The sequence below is a fragment of the Urocitellus parryii genome, chromosome 8 (genome assembly GCF_045843805.1).
Source record: "Urocitellus parryii isolate mUroPar1 chromosome 8, mUroPar1.hap1, whole genome shotgun sequence".
NCBI lineage: Eukaryota > Metazoa > Chordata > Mammalia > Rodentia > Sciuridae > Urocitellus > Urocitellus parryii.
This window is the reverse complement of record NC_135538.1, coordinates 23,261,294-23,286,849: the sequence shown is the minus strand read 5'-3', so window position 1 is coordinate 23,286,849 and position 25,556 is coordinate 23,261,294. Positions and strand designations below refer to the sequence as shown.

The 25,556-nt window shown below is 35.0% G+C and overlaps 1 protein-coding gene across 1 annotated transcript in view; it reads left to right on the top strand.

Moving 5' to 3' along the window:
• Positions 1–25,556, top strand: part of Vta1 (vesicle trafficking 1) — an 80,311-nt gene that overhangs the window by 28,571 nt on the left and 26,184 nt on the right. The window contains exon 5 of the mRNA XM_026397632.2: positions 12,646–12,754. Within this exon, the coding sequence (XP_026253417.1) occupies positions 12,646–12,754 (109 nt within the window). The remainder of the gene's footprint in view (positions 1–12,645; positions 12,755–25,556) is intronic.

Below are 25,556 nucleotides of genomic sequence, written 5' to 3'. Positions count from 1 at the left end.
TTTCAAACATTGCTATAGTCAGCCTTTTATTTTTCTATCTGTAGATCAAAATATTTAGACTTTTGTACACAGAATTTCTTTCCTAATTCTCCTCAAAAGTAATAAATCTCATTTACTCACCAAATTTTTCTTGGTCCATTTCCTGGTATTTTTTTTCCTCTTCATATTATTACTCATACAAAACTAAATAAGTGTATATTTTCCTTAGTCTTCAACTCATGTGTTGTTAGTTTTTAAAGTATAATTGATCTGCCCCTATTTCTTTCTCAACTCTCTTATCTCTGTTTTAAATATATACATTTAACTTATATCATTTCTTTTCAGCATTTTAGTTAAATTTCTTGCTATATAAACCTTTAGTATTCCTGTGGCTCTCTTTGAGTCAGTGTCCCAGTTTGAGGAATAGAAACACCAGAGTATATATTACTTTTTTAAAAACATTTTATATCTTAGAGCAAGGGATCTTCAAAATACAATTATTTTTCTTCTATAATGGTATTTTATGTAATCTGCATCCAGTATTATTCATGGGCTTCCTTTTATTATATTTTAGATTTATTTCACTACCAACAATATTTGAGGAATGGATAACATTTTACCTTTTTACTATCATAATCTTAGGTTAAAGTTTCATACTGCTTATTTGGAAAAAATATGAAATTGCAGGTAAAAGATAATATTGTCCTTATTTGTTGTTTCTATTAATTTGGGAAGATCAGATTAATGAAATATATTTTCATACTTTCACAGAGCTTATATTCTAATGTAGAAAAGTAAAATAACTGTGATGCTACTTGGTTGACTAATGAATTGAAAGGAAGGGACCATGTGCAGCACCTGCCATTTGCCTGGCACTGTACTTACACATTTCACATACATCATGTTCCACCTTTCACATCTTTGAATTATACTGAGAAAATGGAGGGTCATAAAAATATGAGTACCATGTCCCAGGTACTATAGTCGAGAATAATGTTCCTCAAACACTCTATGATAAAATATACAAATAAGACTTTTTAAAATTTTTACTTTTTAATTCCCAATCCTTTTCAGAGTGATTGTTTTTATAAAATGTAAAGAATAAATGGATTATTAGAAAAATTAAAATTTAGAAAGAAAATATGAGCCTAATTTGCTGTGAATTTTTTAAATACAGTCTCTTTGTTACAGGTTAAGTATCCATTATTCAAAATGCTTAGGACCTGAAGTTTTTTATATTCCAAGATTTTGGCATTTTGGAATAACTGCATAAACTTTACCATTTGAGTATTCTAATATGATATTCTGAAATGTTCCAGAATCTAAAATTATTTTGGCTTGTAACCTGAGTCTGAACCATACTTTTACTATATAATAAGGAATAATTAATATAATAAAGAATAATAACCCTGTTTAATAATGTTCTTGTAAAATGTAATTAGAGATATCAACAAATAGATGAGAATTTCAACAGAAACTACCCTAATCAATCTTATGTATTTATTCTATATTTAAATGAACTTATGCAGAAATACCTAAGCATTATGTAACATTGCCACTATATTTGGAAATCTAAAATACACATTTGGAGTTCCACAAAAGGTGCAGTATAAGGAAAATGAAAAGGAAAAGATACTTTAATAAAGACCATAGATTTTCCAGATTGTATGGAAAATCAGTTACAGTCTCCAAAAGTTCAGTACATACTCGATAAGAAAAACATAAAGAAAATCACACCTATACCAATAAAAGCAGAGGGATTTAAAAAAGCAGGGAGGAGTTTTAAAAAAAGGGAGGGGAAAGAAAATTAATTAATTACTTTTTAAAGAAAAAATTTATACCTATGAGCATCCTAGTCAAACCAAGGAAAGTCTTGAAAAAAGTAGAGAGCAGAAGATAATAATGAACTTTTTAAAGTGGTGACAGAAAAAATAAAGGCCTATAAACTCAAGATTCTATCTATAGCAGTGATATACTTCAAAAAATGAAGATTGAAGTAAACATTGATTTATTGATAACAGATGAGTACTAAAGATATAAACAACAGCTACAAGTTTTTCAGGCAGAAGGAAAATTATACCAAATGAAAACTTCAGTTTACAGGAAGGAATGAATACTAGGCATGGTGATGTGTGGAAATGTAAAAAACTATATACTTTCTTTATTTCTTTAAAAGATATATAACTATGTAAACATTTTATAACTCTACATTTTATATATGTTTATTTGTATGTGTGTGTATGTCTCTGTGAGTGTGTGAGCGCACGCGTGTGTGTATTGTTAAACCCAGAAGAAGGGAAAGAAAGAGAAACAAAAACAAATGGAATCAATACAAAACAACCAGCAAATTTTAGGCCTAAATACAACTATGTTAATATGTGATATAAGTGCAAATGAACTAACACTTCATTATAAAAGTAGAAAATTTCAGTCTGGATGAAAGCAGCAAGCCTTAACTATATGCTGTTTACAAGAAACAAGTACAGAGACAAGCATTTTAAAAATGAGAACATGGGAAAGACATCAAATACAGATACTAAGTAAACAAAATCACAAGTGACAATATTAGGTAAAGTAAATTCTAAGATGTTACTGGAAGTGAAATGGGATATTTCACAATAATAAAAGGGCTAGTTCATAAGAAAAACATTATAGTTACAAATGTCTATGCACCTAATAATGAGAGCTTCAAATTCTATGAAATAAAAATTGACAAGTAAAATATAGAAAAATTCTTAATCATATGTGGAGATTTTAACATGCTCCTCAGTCATTGATAGACTAAATATATTTAAAAATTAGTAATATTAACTAAAATGAATAAATACCAACCAGCCACATCAGATGTTTTCCAGAATGTGGAAAAATAAGAGCTTTCATACATTGCTTGGTGGAAATATTAGATGTTATAACTACTTTGGGAAAAGATTTGGCAGATTTTTGTAAAGTTAAACATACTCCCACCCTTTTACCCAGCAATTCCTTTTCTGGTATTTATCCAAGAGAAATGAAAACATATGTCCAGAAAAAGACTTGTTCAGGAGTGCTCATAGGAAATTTATTCATAATACCCCAAAGCTGGAAACAACCCAGATGTCTACCAACAGGGGAATTGATAAACAAATTGTGCTATTACTTAGACACAAAAAGGAACTGACTACTAGTATAGTCTACGTGGATGAATCTTGCAGACATACTGAGTAAAAGAATAGTCAATACAGTTTCTGTGATTCCCTTCTTATCAAGTACTATTACAAATTGTAACTAAAAAAATAATAAAAGAAAATAGTTTTCAGTTTTTTTGCAGCAAAGGAAATTGAAAGGAAAGGAAAGGAAAGGAACTTGAAATTTAAAGGAAATTGAAATTCTGGAAAGGAACTTTCTGGGGAACTAGAAGTGTTGTATATTGATAGCAGTATGGTTTACATAGGCACAAAACATCAACTCATACACTTTAAGATTTATACATATCAAGACATATCAGTTTTACTGAAAATAAAGTTAACAGAACTCTCCATAAATTTGGTTTATCTTGATAAGGTAAGGAATTCTAAACCTACTTACTCTGTACTCAAGGACTGAGTAAATTAATATATTGAAGGAGACAGGTTTCTCATTTTCAGACAAGAATGGGAGATGACTAAATTGTGTTGTGGCATTTGGTTAGAATTGGAAGAATTATATTAAATCATGCTTTTGAATATATTAGAAAAATAAGTCTGTATAGAAGTTTTTTTTAAATCTCTATACTGAAAAGACCTAGAAGCATTGTTGCAGCAGTAGCAATAATTACTCCTAGTACATGAATATGGCTTTAAATACCAGTCTTCTATAACAGGAAACAAGAGTCCTATACAAATGACTAAATCTCTAGTTGGGTCAGAGAAAGCACTAGACAACTGAACTTTCTTGTGCCAGAAAGTAAGCAAGTATGGTCATAATCAGGGGCCCAGCAACTACTCGAATGAGTTCCCACTGTCCATGACATGAACAATTTAGCATGAAGAATGATAGTAATGAATAATAACCCATTAAGTAAGAGTCTGTGGGTTCATACTAACAAATACAATGCAATGAATAAATGATAGAACAAAAACAAGGGTCTTTACCATAGAGTCCAATGAATATTTCCTTCAACTTGCTTATCAAAGAGGAAAAATTTTGTCATATACATCTCTAACCAGGTCATCAAACCTGCCACCACCAGTATTGGACAAACCACATCATGTGCCTCATAAAATCAACTGAAAAGGAAAAACATCACTTTCATAGTAATGGACCAAAATGCACAATGAGAATATAATCATGAAGAAATATCAGACAAATCCAAGTCAGCAGACATTATACAACTAGGTTAATGTCAAGGTCAAGGAAAAACTAACAAATGGTAGTCCAGATTGAAGTCTAAATGAACATGACAACTAAATAATGCATGCTCCTTAGATCTAGACTTGGGACACAACCCACGTAGAGGTCATGTCAAGAAGGAGTTGAATTTAGGATTATTTCATATATAGAGATGACAAAAGAGATTTGAGTGGTAAAGTGACTCAGGGTTTGTGTTGAACTGCTAATAATAACAGACAACATTTGGGGGACATAACCATTGTGTATTAGATTGTCCTGGAGCTTAGTAATGTACAGTGAAAGGATAAGGGGATACAGTGTCTTCAACTTAACTCTTCAATGGTACAGGAAAAAACATGTATATACACATTTATATTTTATGTTTTCATCTACATAAATGGATTGACAGATGTAAACATTTGGAGAATCTAATTAAAAGTTACGTGGGAATATCTTGTACTATTATTGAAACTTTTTTATAAGTTTGATGAAAACAAAGGATTAAATAGCTAAATCTTTTGACTAATTGGAATGTACATTCAAATATAAAAAGACTAATTAAATTTAAGTATTTGAATTCAATTTTAAATGTGTTTTTTGGGTGCAGTTTTGTTCCCCTTTTTTAAAACTTGTTTTATGAAATTCTGTGTACTTTGAAAAGTATCAGACTATAAAAATTAATGAATCTCAGGAAGTACATGTAATTTGTAACTATAAATACTTCGTATATTGAGTTATTACTCATGGTAATGTTTGTTTAATGCTTGTTTTTCAAGCATTTCTCATTGTATTACATCGTAGTATTGCTATATAGACCATCTGTTTGTATGATATACTTGGGAGAATTTAGGGACTTAAGAATATACATGTATTATCTTCCCTATGAGCAAAAGTCTAAACACTATGAACTCAAGTTTGATATGCCTGTTTATTAATTAGCAAAAAGAGTTATGTTTCGTTTCAGTGATTTTCATAGTATGGTTTCTAAGCAGCTTCAGAATCATTTGGTGTACTAAGTAAAAATATGGACACTTAAAAACCTACCTATCCACTTATTCATTCACCAAATATTTGTTAAGCTCAATGCACCAAGCACTGTTCTAGGCACTAGCAATATAGAAATTGGCAAAATGCCTGCCCTATGGGAATCACAGTCCTATGAGAGACAATGAATAAATAATAATAATAATAATAATAATAATAAATAAATAATTAAATGTATACTGTGTCATATGGTAAGTGTCATCAAGGAATTCAAGGTAGGAATAAAAAGATCAATTAATTTTTAAGTAAGTTGACTGAGGAAGGCCTCACTGAGAAGGCAACATTTTAGCAATGCCTTGAAAGAAGTGAGGGAATAAATGATACAGGTACTCAGAGAATAGGCAAGAGAAAGTGCAAAGTTTTTAAGACAATATAGGCTGCCTGTTCTTATTCAAGAAATAGCAAGGAGGACAGTGTCACTGAATCCAGAGTAAGGAGAAGAAGAGTGGCAGAAGATGAGGATGAGGAGGGGGAATTCAAACCAAATGAATGGCTGGAGATGTAGCTCAGTAGTAGAGCACTTGCCTAGTATGCATGAGACCCTGAGTTCAATTCCTAATACTGAAATTTTTTTTAAAAATCTATTTTTCCTTTCACTATAGTGGACAGGGGTGGGGGAAAAAGAAGCCTGTTAGTACATTATTAAATAATCCAAGTAAGAGATAATGATTGCTCAGTCCAGAATTTACAGTAGAGGTCATGTCAAGAAGGAGTTGAATTTAGGATTATTTCAAATATAGAGATGACAGAAGAGATTTGAGTGGTAAAGTGACTCAGGGTTTGTGTTGAACTGCTAATAAGAATGGAGTTGTCATTTATGACATGTGGAGTAGCAGATTTAGGGGCAGAAGATCAGTAGTTGGCTTGGAACTTTAAGAAGGCTATCCAATGTAGAAGTAATATGTCAAGTTGGATATAATAAGATTTAAGGTTCAGAAGAGAGGTATGAACAGAAGACATAAATTTGGGAGTTGACATGTGAGATGGTATTTAAATCCATAAAGTTGAAAGAGAACATTAAGATAAAGTATAGGAGGAGAAGATTAAGAATCTAAGAAATGAAGTCTGGCACTCCCAGCCTTTGGTCCTTACAAAGGACAGAAGGAACTCTAACAAGGTAAAAGGAAAACCAGAAGACCTTGATAACCAGGAAACCCCAGGTTCAAGGTAAAAGTGATCAGCTTTTCATATTGATAGGACTGGGGAACATGGCATTAAGCATTGGATTAGCAGTAGAGAAGAAATCTCACCTTGACAAAAGCAGTTGTATTGAGTGGTAGGGATAAAAACTTGACTAGGCTGGATTCAAGAGAAAATCGAAAAAGGAGAATTGGAGGTAGCTCTTACAAAACATTCTCTTTTAAGATGGTTCATTGGTATACTACTGAAGATTATTTTATCTTAAATTTTTTTATAGATTGGGTCGGAATTTTTTGGATAGAGTGTGTGTGTGTGTGAATGTGTGTACATTCATGTATGTGCCTTAATTTTATCCTCATGTCATTCTTAAATGTACTGAGTTTTAAAACATCTGATCTAGTCTATGGCTAGTGTTTTCCTACCAGTCATTCTTAGGAATATCAAGTCCAACCAGATGAATTAGGATTAAATGAAAACTTTGTATATTGCTACCAACTTTAGTAGCTTAAATTTATATTTGTCAGTGGTTCTCATTATCCAGTTACAAAACAGAAACTTAGAGGCCAGGGACAAACATAAAAGGTTTTTTTGCAACTTCTGTTTCCCAAAAAGGATGTCTAATCAACTAAAAGGAGTTAACAGATTTCAAGAATATTGACATCTTAAAAATTTTCTCATAAAATATTCTGCAATACCAGCATTCTTTTTTTAAAAGAAAGCAGTATTTTAAAGTATATTAATTTGAAGTTACTACTGTCAGAAATTGCTGCTAAATATTATTCACTCCTGTTTGTCCAAATGAAGGTATTTTGTAAACTGTAATATAAAACTATTGCTTTATCTGCTTTGGGGACGCTTTTTAAATTATGCTTACTAAAATGAACACTTTCTAGCTTATTAATGTTTTATTAAACTTCATATACTATTAAGGTGAAAAGACAACTTTATAAAGTCATTATTGTACAATTTTCCCTCTTAGATCTTCAGAAAGGATTAAAGCATTCAAGATTGGGAAAGATTTGTCTTATTTTTAGGACCACTCTTATCCAAAACGGTGTACTCATATACTTTCAAAGTGAAGCTCTTTTTATCTTTCAAGATATATCCTACTTTAACATATTAAGTACTTGTTAGTTTAGATATGAGATGTCCCCGAAAAGCTCATGTGTGAGACAATGCAAGAAGATTTAGAAGTGAAATGATTGAGTTATGAGAGCCTTAACAGGATCAGCAAATTAATCCCCTGATAGATATTAACTGAGTGATAACTGAAAGCAGATAGTGTGGCTAGAGGAGGTAGGTCATTAGGGATGTGCCTTTGGTCCCTGGCACATCACTTGCACATGTGCTCTTTCTCCCTTTCTCTTATCCCTCCTCCCCCCCTTCTCAGTGATATGTCCTTGAGTCACTTTCTTCCATCACACTTTTCTGTCATGATGTTCTGCCTCACTGGAGACTCAAGGATTGGGACCAACCTTTTATGGACTGAGACCTCTGAAACCCTGAGCTCCAAAATAAACTTTAGCTCTTCTAATTATTCTTGTCAGGTCTTTTGGTCTGGGCAGTAAAAAAAAAAAAAAAAAGCTGGCTGAAACACCTGTTAAAGCCCCTTTTCCCTTATTTCATGTATGTCCATCTGAATTGCTAAGTGCATATCTTACAAAGGAAGTCCCGGATTGTCTGGCTTGACTACTAAATTATTGTAACCTTGGGCAAATCATTTGACTTTTTAATGGCATTTCCTTGTCTCTACAGTGATGAGATTTTTAAAACCCTAAGAGACAAAAGATGAAGAACTATTATGGGACTGCTGTGTTTTGGATAAGAGACCTCCAAAAGTCCATGTGTTAATTGCTTGATCCTCAGGATGGTAGTAGAGCCCTTAGGAGGTGGGGCCTTTTTGAGATACTTATATAATTGGAACCCTGCCCTTGAAGGGAATTGTGGAATTCCTGGTCCCTCCTTATCCCACACTGCCTAGCCGTGAGGCGAATAGTTTTGCTTTACTGTGTACTCCTATCCTTATGTGCTGTCTCACCATAGACAGGCCCAGAGCAAGCAGGTGAACCAGTCATGGAGTAGAGCCTCCAAGGAGTAAAATAAAGTTTTCTGTTTATAAGTTAATTACCTTAGTTATTTTGTTATAGCAATGGAAGACTGACTAAAACAAACTTTAGATAAGATGGGTATCACATTTAGGCGTGGCAGTTAGTTCCTGGCTTTCATATTGGACTCTAATGGTTATACCTGACTCATTGATCCTAGTAATCCTCAACACTTAGCATAGTGCCTGATTTAATAAATGACAAATGTTGTCTTACTGGAAAGCAGGAAGTTGATTGGGAATGAATATTTGGGTTGAAACTTGAGAAAGAGACTGTGGGTTGAAAAGGAAATCATGTTAGATAAGGGAAGGTAATGTGGGAAAAGATGGCATATGATAAACAATCCCTTCTGAAATTAATGGAAATAGCAGGAACCAAGACTGAAGCAGTGTCAACAATATGGAGGGCCTTGGGTGCTAAAGTATCTTTATATTAAGCTAATCCTATAATGCCTCAAAGCCTTAATGGAACTAAAACATGATTAGCCTGTATTTCAAGGTTATTATGAGGACCAAATAAGAATAAAATGTACAGAAATGCTTTATAACCTGTAAAGTACTATCAAGGTATTAATTCAAAACTTTGTCTTGTTTTGGACTTATCTTACTTATGCCACCAGCCCTGAATATGTATCTTCTACCCATGGCAAATTGATTTATCTTCAAATGAAATATTTCCTTTATTTCTGTCTTTCTGACATTGCTCATGGTTTTCCTTCTCCCCAGAGAATTCTGACTACTACTTTCTACTTTGTCCCATCGTGCTTACCCTGGGAAGCCAAACTAAAATATTGTTTCCTTTATCACTTATATCCAATTTTTTAATATTTTACTCAACTCTTAACATGCATTTACTGCAAGAAACAAATTTAATATTTCCTACTTAATTATATCATATAGTAATCTTTGATAAAACGTTTTAATTCTGCATCCAAAAAAAGGTAGCTCCCTACAAACAGAAATAACATATTGATTTATTTTATATTTCCCATATTGCTAATTGAAGGTCTTAAGAATAGTAAACATGTATTGAGCCTACAAAAATTTTGAAGTGAACTATGCCTATCTTATTTTTTCTTTCAAAAGAAGGAAAATAATCAGTTTGCAAATAATGAATTCAAGTGAACAACTAAACCTGGAGTATCTTAAATTTGAAATAATGTAACATTTGTGGAACTTGAATTCAGTTGTTCAGGATTTTGAAAAATTAAAGAATAAAAAAGTTCAGTGCTTCAGTGTACCTACTCTTTACTCCCAAAGAATGAAATGGAAGAAAAATGTGAACCATATAATACTATTCTGTAGGTCAAAAACAAACACTAGAAATTTCAAATTATTCTATCTAACTGTATAATAATCTCTTTTTAAATTTTATTTTTTTATTAGCTACACATGACATTACAGTGATCTTGGCAATTCATACATTTAAATTAATAATCTTAATTGAACTTTCTAATCCCAATATTCCATTACGTACTACAAAAATTATAATCTATTACATTAACACAGAAGTAATAAATATGTTTAGTGAACAGAATAACTTCCATTAAAATCAAACTATTATATGTTGGAAATGTGTATATTTGTTTAACAGCTACTATGTGCTGAAACCAAGGTCAAGTGCTTGTAATAAATAATAGACGTGAACTATGCCTTTTTTGAGTTTGTTTTCTAAAATATGTTAAGTGTGTGTTTGTGGGGAGAATACTCTAAAAACATATAGTTAAGTATATAATTATGAATTGTAATAAATATTGTCATAGAAAAGATATAGAATTACTAAGTATTTTTAGGTTGGGATGGTCAGGGAAATATTTTTGAGAAGTAACATTTGATCTTATGTATAAGGGGTGAGTTGAGTAGGAGTGATAGGAGTGAATTGACATGTGGAGAAAAAAAAGGAAATCAGGTGGAGAAGAGGTGGTGTAGACCTTGGCATGTACACAGATAAAAAATGTATCCTCCTGGCTGGTGGTACTGAATGAATGGGATACACATTAGAGTAGACTGGACAGTTAAGAACTATGTAGAATAGACTCCTGTAGCCCAGGTTACAAGTTTGTTTTCTATCTTAAGTGCATTGGAAAGCCATTGAAGATTGATAGACAGGGATTTATATTTTATAAAGGCACAGCCTGAGTACTGAGTGAGGAAGATGGGGGGCAGGAGTAGGGCGAAAGTAAGGAGTCAGATTAGGGGAATAATGCAGAGAAAGTGGGAATAAGAGCAATTCAGGGTATGTTCCAAAAGCAAAAACAACTGAATCCCTAGTGGATTAAGTGAGGGAACTGGGGATATAGGTTTAGGTGGGTGGGTATGAACGTGGTAAGAATAACTCACATATTTCTCACTTAAGAGAATGAAGTTCCCTGCAAGTAGGAGAGTTTGGGAGAGAATCAAGAGAAAAGTTTAGACAAATTAAATTTAGTTGTATATGAACATGCAATTGGAGATGTCACATAGTTGGATATTTGCCAGAAGCAAATTCAGGCTAAGTACAGACATTTAAGAGTGTGATAAAGATGTCCATAGTACTTAAAGCCATGGGAATGATTGTGGAGAGATAAGAAAATAGACTATATGAGGGTACCTTTTTCTTACCTTGTAGAAACCTGATAGGTACTGAATAAAGGCAGCCCAGTATGAAATAATAGGTGGCAGCTAATGATAAGCAACAATGAACTAAGGGAAGGAGGGGGTGGGGAACAGGGAGAGAACCAGAATGAATGAGTATAAATGAGCATACATCAACTGAAGAGAACTGTACTTACAGTTCAGTTCAGGTAATTATTACCAAGTAAGGCAGGCTCAGTGTTTTTAGAACTCCCATTTTTTAAAAAAGAGAAATGTGGATTTCCATAATTTTCCTAGTATATGGAAAGCAATTCATACTTTAAATTCTGTGAGAATCAGCATTGACTGAACCACTAGTTTGCAATCTCTGCTTCAACAGGGTACTTCAGATTATTTGGTGTTTAGATAGAGCATTAAGTAGACACAGACAGTAGAAAGAAAACCCAGGAGAGAGTGTCAAAAAATCAAAAATAGAGAGTATTTCTCAACAATTGGAATGTTCCAGATTCTAGTATTCTGCTGATAGGTTTGGTTAGGTGATAACCTGGAAAATGTCCATTAGATTTGCCAGTGTAAAGTAGGTTTTTGGTGGTGACGTTAGCAAGAGCAGTTTAGTGACATACAGGCTGCTCACACGTGGACTCCCTGTCATTAAAATGCACCATTACATTAAAATTCTCTGACAAGGAAACATGAACTAAACAGAAAAGAAAGCAAGCAAACCCCTTCCCACTGAGTGAACAGAAAGGTAAAAAAGCAAAGACTTTAAATGTGGATGTTTCTTTTGGTAAGATTGTTGGTAAAGTGAAACAAAATACAGTCAGACTTGGAAGAAGACAGGAATTAATGTATGGAATTTAGGAAAGAGGCAGCTAGCAAGTTCTCAAGTGAAATTTTCAGTTCACCTCACAATACTACAATGAGGCATTATTTTCCCCTTAGAATTGAGTTAATGAGATTCAGAGGTATTAGGTAGCATATGACAGGTTAAAAGTTTAGTTTACTTGGCTATCAGTCTAATGTATGTTTTAACAACTGTGTCATCTTAGTTTTCATAGATTTGCACAGATTTTTAGTGAAAATAATTTAATTTTTTGTTATTCTATTTTATGTTTAATCTTAAAAATTCCATTTAGTGTCTTTCTCTGTTGTGCATAAGAGTTGCAAATTTTGCTAGAAGAAAACTCTCATATTTTCCCTGCAGACTTTTTCTGAAATGTGACACTGTATAGAAGAACTGGGCATGTTCTTTGATGAAGATAGCTTTACATGGAGTCTGTCAAGCCCTAGACGGTTAATAGAATCAGCATCTGGGTGGGGTGATCACCAGACACTTCAGAGCTGTGCGACATAAAAATAGGTTTTATCTCAGAAATATAATATAGGCTATCTTAAATGCTTAATATTTTTACTTTTTTGCCATTATCTAATATTAATATAAAAATACTCTCTTTTAGAATGTGAAACACAGAAAATATGCAAGGTGGAAGGCAACGTATATCCATAATTGTTTAAAGAATGGAGAGACTCCTCAAGCGGGCCCTGTTGGAATTGAAGAAGATAATGGTACGTATTTATATAGTCTAAGTGAAATTATTTAGTGAGATAATATTTTTCAGAACATTATTCAAAATTTCTAGGAAGAAATGGTACAGTTTTAATTTTTTTTATAAAGTCCAAAATCCTTAAAAATCAAGTATAAAAATCATAAACTTGGGGACAATAAGAGATTAAGGCCAAATTGCTATAATATGTATTCACATGTGCACATAATGACTTAAGTATCTCCTACACCTTTTTTTTTTTTTTTTTTTTTGGTACCAGGGATTGAATTAGGGGTACTTAACTACTGAGCCACAACCCCAACCCTTTTTGTTTTGTTTCATTGTTTATATTTTGAGAGAGGGTCTCACTTATTTGCTTAGAACCTTGCTAAGTTGCTGAGGTTTGGCTTTGAACTTGCAATCTTCCTGAGCCACTGGGATTACAGATGTACCACCATCACACCAGCTTATCTCCTATATCTTAATCAAATTCTATTCCTGTGTAGGAAAAGCAGTGCATTCATAATTTATAAAATGTTTCCAGACAACAAAGAATATTATTATTAATAATTAATTATTATTTTTTGTATACATGTTTGAATTATGCAGGAGTTTGGGAGGATGGTAGGTAAGTAATACATGGTTCAATAATTACAGAGTATGTGAAAAGTACAAAGAAACTTTCTTCTACCCACACAATGCCCCATATTCCTAAGTCCTACCAAAATTCAAATAAGTAAACGTTAGGTTTAGTTTTTTGTGTATCTTTATAGAGGTCATTTTTTAACTTTATACAGACAGCAAAATTTTATCACATTGTAAGTGGGTTTTACACAATTTAATTATGAAAAAAAAATGAAGGTCTTATTTCACTTGACCTTTTAGATAATGTATGATGGAACAGAAAGGAAAAACATTTTTCACTTTTTTTAATTGATTAGACCTCTAGGTAATAGACCATTCCCAAAAGAACGATCCTGTTCTCTAAACTGAGAAAATTCCAAATGATTCCTTATGTTTTGTTACATCTTCATCTGTGACAATGATCTAATGCAGGAGTCAGTAAATTTTTCAAAAAGGATCAGTTACAATATTTTAAACTGTGGACTATGATTTGTTACATGCCGCAGTCTGGCTGGGCACAAATCACGAGCCACTGAAGCAAGAACAGACTTTATTTTTTTACTGCAAGAAAAAAACCTCACACACACTCCTGGGGAATCCTCCCGAAAGCCACGAGGCTCCTGCAGGAACCCCCCGCCGGAAATATCTCTCCAGGAAATCCCTCCTCCTGCACTTCGCCAACCAATGGGAACTCCCAGGGAATCCCCGTGAGAACTAAAAATAGCGCGAGAACTCAAAAATAGCGCTAGAACTCAAAAGTAGCGGCAGAGGCGGATATTAACGCCTTGCCTGTCAATCAATACTGTTGGCAAAATGTCAGGGGCCATACAGACTCGGCTGTGGCTCTCAGCATCTCCCCCCTTCTGTTTAATTAAACAACAAGTAATGTGGCTTAGGGACCGTGCCTGTTAGGTAGTCCAATTCAACATATGGTCCTTACCCGTCATCGGATGAACTGACCTCTAGGCGTCAGCCTCCTGTCTTAGGTTGGTACCACTGCAATCGGATCATACCCGTCACTGACTACCGGTCCAGCATACAGCCATACTTGTGGATAGGCCTTTGCACCAGTGGGGGGGTGAGGTTCTTTTCCTCACCTCTGTTGGCCCCCAAATTTGTCCTTGGTGCCAGTGTGGGGGGTGAGGTTCTTTGCCTCACCTCTGTTGGCCCCCAAATTTTAGACCATCACTAGTAGAAGGGAGGAGGATGAAAAATGCCATGACACCAAGCCAATTGAGGGCTCCTTTGAAAAATTGTACCACCGGTGACACCATCAGCAAAGATGCCAGCATTACCACAATTCACTGCACCAACAGATAGTTCATAATGCATACAAGTGATACATAGTCCAGGCAAGTTCTGCAAGCAGTTCAAAGTAGAGGAATCTGTCAATATGTCCATTTCCTCCCAAAGTAAATCTACTCCTTGATTGGGCATTACTTGTTGAGTTATTATTCACTGATGCATCAGTTTATACAGTTTGTTGTGATAGCTACCGAAGAAGCTGTAGTTTGGTTTTATCTTTGTCTTCACCGGCACTGGGATGAAGATAGGAATTCTGGCAATGATGCTAGGAAAAAGATTATGTAACATTCCAACAGGCATTAAGAAAACAATTTTTTGAACAATTTACATTATCCTGAACAGAATTATTAAATATAATGAGAAGGAAAGGTGAAAGCAAACAAACAGATCTGTTAACCTCCTTATTTGTTCACATATTAAAACAATTTTCAACAGCTGTTTACCCAATCTAAATTAAACCATTAAAATCACGTGAATAAAAAAAATTCGGATCCATTTATTCATGAGCGCTCCTCATATAAGATATATGGACATACACACATACAGACATACAACACAAAACAGAAGTGTGCGCACATAACATACAACATATAAGACAATAGTAAAGGCCTTGTAGCTTTACCTAGGTGAAACCTCCATTGCAATGTTTAAAAACTCAACAGTCAAAAAATAAAACTGATCAGAAAAACATTAACCTAGGTTTGTGCTCAAAAAATAAAACAGAACTTTATGATGTGGGAAAAATGCAATAATAAAATAGATATTGAAAAAAGGCACCGTGGTTAATCACTGTCGCAGATGTAAGAATAGCCAAGCTGGAGCTCTGGATATCAGCTGTTATGGATTTCAGTCAAATCATCTTCTTTTTCTGTAGAAATTGTTTTGGTTAACCTCTCTGGAATCCAAATCGGCTGCTGTTCTCCCTGTGGGAACACACAAACGGAACCCCGACTCCAGACAATAACTGGGTCGGGACCTTTCCATTGTCCTGTTAGAATATCTTTCCAAAGTACCTTAGGCTTATGTACATTTTTCGGATACATAAGTCTTTCCGCAGCACTAAGTCCTGATGAATCCAAATTTAGAAAGTTTAGAGTAAAAAGGGTTATTTTAAGTTTATCTTTGGGGGATATATACCCCTTTCCAATTCCCTCTTTTTGCTTTAATAAGTACGTTTTAATAGTTTGATGAGCTCTTTCAACTATGCCTTGTCCCTGTGGATTGTATGGGATTCCTGTTATATGAGTAATACCAAAAGATGAGCAAAATTGTTTAAAAGAGTTAGAAGTGTAACCAGGACCATTATCAGTTTTTAACTGTTTAGGAACACCCACAGTGGCAAAATTTTGTAAGCAATGAGCTATAACATCTTTAGTTTTTTCTCCGGCATGAAGAGAGCCCATCAAGAATCCGGAAGAAGTATCAACTGTAACATGTAAATATTTTAATTTTCCAAATTCTGGCAAGTGTGTGACGTCCATCTGCCAAATATGGTTAGGTATCAGTCCTCTAGGATTGACTCCAAGATTAACTTGTGGTAAAAAGGTCACACAATTTTGACATTGTTTTATTATATGCCTGGCTTGTTCCTTAGTTATTTTAAAACGCTTTTGTAAAGTATTAGCATTAACATGAAACCTTTTATGAAAATTTGTAGCTTCTTCTACAGTAGAAAAAATATGTATATCATGTGTAGTTTTATCTGCTAAATCATTGCCCAAACTAAGGGCTCCAGGCAATCCTGTATGTGCCCTGATATGTCCTATAAAGAATGGATCTTTTCTATCCCAGATTAGACTTTGTATAGTGGAAAACAAAGAGAAAACAGTAGAGGAAGGGGAAATCCTACCAGCTTCTTCAAGGGATATTATAGCATTAACTATATACTGACTATCAGAAAATAAATTAAATACAGAATCTTTAAACATCACAAAAGCTTGTAAAACTGCATTAAGCTCTACCTTTTGAGCTGATTGTTTGGGTACTAAAAATGTAAAAGTTTGATCAGGGGTAACTACTGCTGCTGTACCATTATTTGACCCATCAGTGAATATATTTGGAGCATTCATGATAGGGGTTTTTCTTGTCATTTTTGGAAAAACTACAGGATGCTTAGACCAAAAAGACAACAAAGGATTAGATGGTAAGTGATTATCAAATGAAACATTAGATTTACACATGATTATTGCCCAAGTATTTAACTCATTAGCTAACTCATCAATTTGATCCATAGTATATGGAGTAATAATTTTATTGGGAGAAATTCCAAACACTCACTTTGCTGCTTTTATTCCTTTGAGTATTAATTGTCCTACAGCCTCAGGATACCTAGTAAGAATAGTGTTAGGAGAATAAGATAAATGTATCCACAATAACGGACCATCTTGCCAAAATACTCCTGTAGGAATATTTTTTGTTGGTATTACAATAAATAATAAAGGCAAACTTATATCAATTCTATCCAAATGCATATTTTCCATATATGTTTCAATAATTTTTAATGCCTTTCTTGCTTCAGGAGTTAATATGCGGGGTGAATTTGGATCTGATGGACCTTTTAGGATATCAAATAAAGGTCCCAACTCTCCTGTTTGTATGCCTAAATAAGGCCTTATCCAATTTATGTCTCCTAATAACTTTTGAAAGTCTTTAAGTGATCTGAGTTGATCTACTCGTATTTGAATTTTTGGTGGACGGACCATGGTTGAGGATAATAGAACTCCTAAATAATTAATTGGAAAATTTAATTGTACCTTATCTATTGCTATCTCTAGATTATAATTTTTTAACAAATTTGTAAGTGTGGCATAACATTCCAGCAATGTGTTTTTATCTTTGTGTGCTAACAATACATCATCCATATAGTGAAATATTTGTAGTTCAGGATTTTGATTTCTAAGTGGCTGGATTGCTTTATTAACATAAATTTGACACATAGTTGGGCTGTTAGCCATCCCTTGAGGGAGCACTTTCCATTCATATCTCTGATCAGGACCTTCATTATTCAGTGCAGGGATAGTAAATGCAAAATGTGGACTATCCTCAGGATGAATTGGAATTGAAAAGAAACAATCTTTAATATCTATAGCTAAAACATACCAGGTTTTTGGTAAAGCAGACAATTGGGGAATCCCTGATTGAGCAGGTCCCATAATAACCATCTCATTATTAATAGCTCTTAAATCTTGTAATAATCTCCATTTACCAGATTTCTTTTTAATGACAAAAATGGGAGTATTATAGGGAGATACAGAAGGTTGTATATGTCCCTCCGCTAATTGTTGTTTGACCAGGTCATGGGCTGTTTGTATCTTTTCTTTAGTCAGGGGCCACTGAGAAACCCATACCGGTCTATCTGATTTCCAAGTGATTTTTATTGCCTCAGTGACCCCTTCTGAAAACCCAGTCCATGTCTATTTATTCTTTGATCTATTTGTATTGGTGCTGCTATACCTTGTTCTTGTTTTTCTAATCTTTTTCCCTTCCTAAAACCTTGTCAAGCCATAATAGTGGGTGCATTTTGATTGATATTATTTGTTAATGTCAAACCTAATTGATCTAAGACATCTCGTCCCCATAAATTTACGGGAAGATGATCCAATACATATGGCTATATAGTTCCTTCACATCCTTCAGGATCCTTCCAATCTAAGACCATTGCACTTCTATGGGGATTAGTTGCCACTCCTAGGCCTCGAAGCATTTGAGTGGCTTGTTGTAATGGCCAATGTTTTGGCCATTCTTGACGAGATATGATGCTAAGGTCTGCACCTGTATCCAGTAGCCCATTAAATTCATGTCCTTGAATATTTAGTTTTAGCATTGGGCAAGAATCTAAATTCAAAGACAGCATAGCCCAATCTACACCTGTGGAGCCTAAACCCCTGGAACCTCTTTCCATAGTACTACTGGAAAATTTATCATGTAGGCTGGATATTATTAATAACTGTGCTATTCTATCTCCTGGTGAAATTACTGATATACCCTTTGGAGAACTAGCTATAATTTTTATTTCACCTTCATAATCGGGATCAATTACCCCGGGACTTATCATAAGTCCTTTTAGTGTAGAAGAACTGCGTCCTAACAATAAGCCTACTGTTCCTTGGGGAAGAGGTCCTTTTACTCCTGTGGGAATGATTTGAACTCCCATCTCTGGAGTTAGTACTGCTCTGGCGGAGGCGCAGATGTCCAACCCTGCGCTCCCTCTGGTTCGTCTGATGAGAGATCTGATGGATAATGTGTCCTGGGTACTACCCTGATGGGGTTGCTGGGTTCCTCCATGGTTTTTCTGGGTTCCTCCAGTGCCCCGTACATTTGTGGTCGTGGGCCCCGGAGCATTGGGCCCCCCTGTCCGTTTTTTGGCAATGGAGCCTGATGCCTTTCTCCACGATATCGTGGGTAACCACCTGGTCCTTGTCCATTTTTTGATAATGGAGTACCCTCTATGGTGGTTTGAGAACGGCATTCATTAGCCCAGTGTCTCCCTGTACGGCATCGTGGGCAAATATCCTGTGTTCTATTCCTTTGATACCTAACTTTGTTAAACCTTCCTCCTATGGGGCAACTCCTTTTAAAATGTCCTGTTTGTTCACAATTGTAGCATGTTTTTGGCCTGGCATCTAAAGCCTGTTGTACTGCTGCCAAGACTTGTCCTTGTTCATTAATGTCTCTACATAATTTAATATATGTGTTTAAATCTTCATGTCTCCATTGTCTAATGACCTCTCTGCAGCAACAATTTGCTTGGTCATAAGCCAGTTGTTTTATAAATGGCATTGCTTGTTCTGTATCCCCAAAAATTCTGGAAGCTGCTTGAATAAGCCTATCTACAAATTCAGCATAAGGTTCATTAGTTCCTTGTATTACCTTAGATAATTGACCTTGTAAATCTCCATGCCCCTGTAAAGTTTTCCATGCCCTAACTGCATGTACAGCAATTTGTTCGTATACGCCAGGATCATATTCAATTTGTTGCTGTTGACCCTCATAAGTTCCTTTTCCTAACAACATATCTAGATTTCTTTGAGGGTAACCAGCTGCTGCATTTCGCCTAGCTGTCTCCCTGCAAAATTCCTCATTGGCAACCTTCCATAACAAATATTGTCCTCCATTTAGCACAGATCTACACATGCTAGCCCAATCTGCTGGAGTCATGTCCAAGTTAGTAATGGATTCGACCATGCTTACAGTGAAGGGTGCATGAGGACCATAGGTTGTTACAGCCTCCTTTAATTGCTTCACTGTTTTGAACTCTAACACACGGTGAATTCGCTGCCCTCCTGCCTGCTCAAGTACAGGGCATGCTAATCTTTGAGGTCCTGTCTCAGGATCCCATCTATCAACTACGGGGGTTGAGGGGGTTGAGGGCCACTCAGCTATCTCCATAGGTGGAGCTGTTGGCTGAATTACGCCCTCTGGTGATAGATCGGTGTTAGTAGCAGCCTCCTGTTGTTGCTTCCCCCCTGATAGCTGTTTCTCCTCTAAGCTTTCTTCCTTTAAATTTTCTTCCTCTGTCTGACTAGCTTGAGAGACCTTCTCTTTTGCTTGATCTAAATTGTCTTTCTCCATGGTTTGAACCTCTAACAATTTATTTAACACTCTTTCAGTTTGTTTTTTACTAATTTCTAATCTGTTACAAAGATAACGCAGCCCAAAAAGATAACACAAAACAAAACTGAAACAGAATGAAACAAAAATGGAACAAAAAATCGTTGTATCAATTTTCCTATTTTCTGGACATGTGCATTTGTGGTCTATTTCTATCTCTTCCTCAGGGGCAAACAACTTCAAACCTTGAGCCAACCATTTTTCCCAGTCTGCCTGAGAAAATTCTAGGGATAGGCAGCTTGAAACAAAACCAAAACAAATCAAAGCAAGAACATATTGTTTTTTAAAATGGTCACCCATTCTCTTGCCTTCCCTTAGGGGTAAGCAATTTCACTTACCCCGAAGCTTCAGACGTTCCCCGTGCGGGCCTCCAAATGCCGCAGTCTGGCTGGGCACAAATCACGAGCCACTGAAGCAAGAACAGACTTTATTTTTTTATTGCAAGAAAAAAACCTCACACACGCTCCTGGGGAATCCTCCCGAAAGCCACCAGGCTCCTGCAGGAACCCCCCCGCCGGAAATATCTCTCCGGAAAATCCCTCCTCCTGCACTTCACCAACCAATGGGAACTCCCGGGGAATCCCCGTGAGAACTAAAAATAGCTCGAGAACTCAAAAATAGCGCTAGAACTCAAAAAGTAGCGGCAGAGGCGTATATTAACGCCTTGCCTGTCAATCAATACTGTTGGCAAAATGTCAGGGGCCATACAGACTCGGCTGTGGCTCTCAGCAGTTACAGTTGTTTGACTCTACTGCTACTGTATTAAGACGGCCATAGACAATATGTAAACAACTTAGTATGGTTGTGTTCCACTAAAACCTTTTTTACAAAAGCAGGCAACCAGCCACTGGCTAGTTGGCCTCTAATATGATTCATCTCCTTATGTTTTATGTTATTATAGAGAATTTTTGAAAGATTGCCTAATGTTAAACGAGTTTTCACCATGCAGCAAATCCCACTTGGTTGTGATGTTTTAATTTTATTGATGGATTCAGTTCCCTACACTTGTATCATTGAGGATTTTGCAATGCATTTATAACTAAAATTGGTCTACAGTTTTCTTTTTGTTGTCGATATTATGCTTCTCAAATAAAATTTTGAAAATTTCTAGTTTTTTTTCTCTGCTTTGGAACAGACTAAATAGCTTTTGAATTCTCTACTCTGTAAATGCTTCCTGGAAATCTTTTGTGAAACCAACTTGCCCTGGTCCTGAAGATGCTCTTTGGCACTAATTTTTCATGCAAATCTGTTGCCATGGAATTTTTTTTTCCTCAGTCAATTCACACTAAATGAATGTGCACTGATAAAATAAGTGGTATTTTACTTCTTTTAGTCAATCTCAATAATTTCTTCATATTTATAGTCCTTACCATTTTTCAGTCCTGAGTTACACTTTAGTATAACAATGTGCATACTTGTACAGAGTTGTATGTATCCACTGGCAAAATATGAGTTATCTTGAGTATTTAACAAGATTCCCAACACACCTACTGGAACCTAGAGCTAAAGTTTTACAGACTCATAGAATTACTGACAAGGATGCTGAACAGCTGCATTTCCCATATACTGCTCATTAAAAAAGGGGAAAAGTTTGGTACGTTCATAAAAAATTAAACATATATTTAGCATATAGGCCTGGCATTCTCATTCCTAATTATCTGCCCAAGGGTAACTCAAATGTATTTTCACACAGAGACCTATATGTAAATGTTTATAATAACTTTATCTGTAATTATCAAAATCTAGAAGTAATCCAGATGTCGTCAGTTTTAATGAGTCAAAAAATTGTAGCATATCCTTGCACTCAAATACTAAACAGTTAAAGGTAGTGAACAGATATGTACGCAACAATGTGGACTAAATCTCAAAAGCCAAACACAATAAGCTACCTATTATATGATTGCATTTATGTAATGTTCTGAAAAAGGCAATACTATAAGGATTAGAATCAGATCAGTGAGCAGTCAGAGAATAGGGAAGGAGATTGATTTACTACAAAGGAGCACGGGAAACTTAGGGGATGATGGGAATATCCTGTATTATAGCTGTGGTGGTATTTATACACTGTATAAGCTTTTAAGACTACCCATAAAGGATGAGTTTCACTACATATAAATTATTACCTTATAAGAATTTTTTTAAAATAGGAATTAAGGAAAATCTTTGTGTTTTGTTTATTCAAAGATTATTAAGAATTTTAATATGGTGAAAAACATCATACTTTTACATATGAATACTAAGTGTGAATTATTTTACTGTTCATCTCTTTCATACAGCATTTCAAGTTAATTTGTTCCTGTCTATTTATGAAGTATATTTTACCATCTGTTTTTGCCTAATTTTTAAAGTAATTTTTCATACAAAATGCTTCTTCACTGGGACTGGGGCTGGGGCTCAACAGTAGTGCCCTTGCTGGCATGTGATTGATTCTCAGCACCACATATAAATAAATGAAATAAACATCTATCAACAACTAAAACAATTTTTAAAAACCCAAAAAACTAGAAAAATATCCTTTAAAAAAATGCTGCTTCTAGTAATTTTATATAATAAATGCCTCACATTCTTACAGTGCAATAAAACTTGCAAATCATTTTTTAACATATTTTATTTCATGTCCTCAAAAATTCCTAAGATCTAATTCATATAATTCCTGTTTTACAGAAGAAATTGGGTATCGTCATGTGTGGCCTGCCTGAGATCATAAAAGCATAAGGAGGCAACCAGAACTTGAGTGTTCTGAGTCCTGACCACTCTGAATTAAGTTTTGGGGTTATTCATCATTACAGTAGAAATTGATTATTTTAAGTATATTGTCCTAATTTTCTCACTTTCCAATTAATATTTTAGAATGTTTTACATACTTCCTTTTGTATGTTAATACTGACTATAATCAGGTATGTATCATACCAGGCCTCATGTATATTACTTCTAGTTTACCACAAGAAAAAAATTGAGATTCTTAGCTAATCAACAAGATTCACCACTGTCTGATAACACTATATTTCACTTTCTTTATTTTCTAAACCTACCTTCTGTTGTATTAATGTGTTTGGGCTGCCATAACAAAATCCTGCAGACTTTATGACTTAAACAAACGGAATTTACTTTCACCATTCTGGAGACAAGAAAGTCCAAGACCAAGGTCCAACAGGATTAGCTTTCTGATAAGAACTCTCTTTTGGCTTTCATATGGTTCTTGCTGTGTCCCCCCATGCCAAAAAGAGAGCCTCTTGCATTCTTCTTCCTCTCATAAGGCCACAGTCCTGTCAGATAAGGGCCCTATCTATGTCCCCTTTTGACTTTAATATGTTCTGAAGACTCTCTCCAGATAGTAATATTGGGTTGACAGGCTTTACTGTATGAAACTTGGGGTGACACACTTCAGTCTGCAGCATTCTGGTCCTTGGAATGTCTTTACCACATGAAAAATACAGTAATTCTTTACTTTGCCCCAAGTCTTAACTCATTCCAACATCTCAGTCTCACCTGTTAATCTGAATCAGATAAATGACAGAGATTTTAGGTACAATTCATACTAAGACAGAATTATTCTCCAGCTTTGTACCTATGAATCCAAACAAGTTATATGTTTCCAAAAACGACAGTAGTGGGACAGTCATCGATAGAATAGATATCCCCATTCCAAAAAAGAGAAATCAGAAAGAAAAACAAGGGACAGGTCTTAAGCAAATCTAAAACCTAGCAAAGGCAAATTCCATTAAGGTTTTAAACTTAGAAATAATCCTCTTTAATTCAGTGTTTTACCCTCTGGACCCACTGGTGTGGTAATATCATCCCTGAAGTTTTGCCCACAAGACTCCAGGACAAGTGGCTCTGTCCCTATGACTCTGGATGGAAGCAATCTAGCACACTGAAATAGAGGTGATAGCTCCACCCTTAAAGAGGAAGAACACATATTTACAACTGAGCAGTTTATGGTTAGGTTCTATGTGATCTAAGAAGGATGACAGCCTTCCTTCATTTTGTCTCTCTCAATCCACTTTAGTCCTGACAATGTTTTTACTGCTAAAATTCCATTTTTATTCCTGGCTTCTGCTTAGACAGCTGATCAATTCCATCAGTTGCACCCTAGTTTCTTTATTAAATGGTTCTTCAGCCATACCCATAGTGTTTTCTGTAAAACAAGCGTTCTAATTTTTTCAGTATGGATAAACTAAGAATTTTCCCCAAGTCTCCCATTTCCTGGTTCCTCTTGGCCTAATAAATCCTTCTTAATTTCCCCCTCTCTACATTTTACTATAAGTACTAAGGAGAACCAAGCTTCACCTTCAGTATTTGCTGAGAAATCTCCCCTGCCAAATATCCAGTTTCATCACTAGAATACAATTTAGCCAAGATATTTGCCACTATGTAAGAAGGATCACTTCTTCATTTCCATCTAAAACCTTACCAGAATTGTGTGATTTTGGTTTTTTGTTTTGTTTTTTGGTGTGGAACGTGGGATTTAAATCTCCAAGGGGCCATTATTTTGCCACTGGGTAACATACATCCACTAAGCTACATCATACATTCCCAGCCACCCCCCAACCCCCCCCCCTTTTTTTGTTTTTTTTTTTTGAGACATGATCTCAGTAAGTTGCCCAGGCTGGCCTGAAACTTGTGATTCTCCTGCCAGATTTCCAAGTAACTGGATTATAGGTATGCACCACTGGTCCAGCTGGAATTGCCTTTAACATCCATTATTTTTAGTGTGGACCTCAAAGCTAATAGAGCCACTATCCATTACCCAGTTCCAAAGCTACTATCACATTTATAATTACTTATTATAATAGCATCCTACTTTTCACTGTCTTGATTTGAACTTCTGTTATAATATACCATAGACTGGTTGGCTTAAATAATAATAATTTGTTTCTTGTGATTCCAGGGACTAGAATTCCCAGATTAAGATCCAATAGAATAAATTTCTGATCCCTTCCTCACTTGTAGATGGCCATTTTCTTGCTATGGCAAAGAAAGAAAAATGTCTCTATCTTATTCTCTGTATCCTCTTATGAAGACTCAGTTCCTTGGGACTAAGGCCTCGCTCTTATGATTTAATTTCATCTTAATTATCTCCTAAAGACTATATCCAAATATAGTCACAAGGGGGTCAGAGCTTCACCATTTGAGTGAAAGTGCACAGTTCATTTCATAACATGCATATAATTTGTTATGACAGCCATAGTAGTTAGCAGAAAGCACCATTGTCTCCTTAGTGAAAACTATTCCGCCTTCCTTCCTTTCTTTCTTTCTTTGCCTATACAAATCCTAATGATATC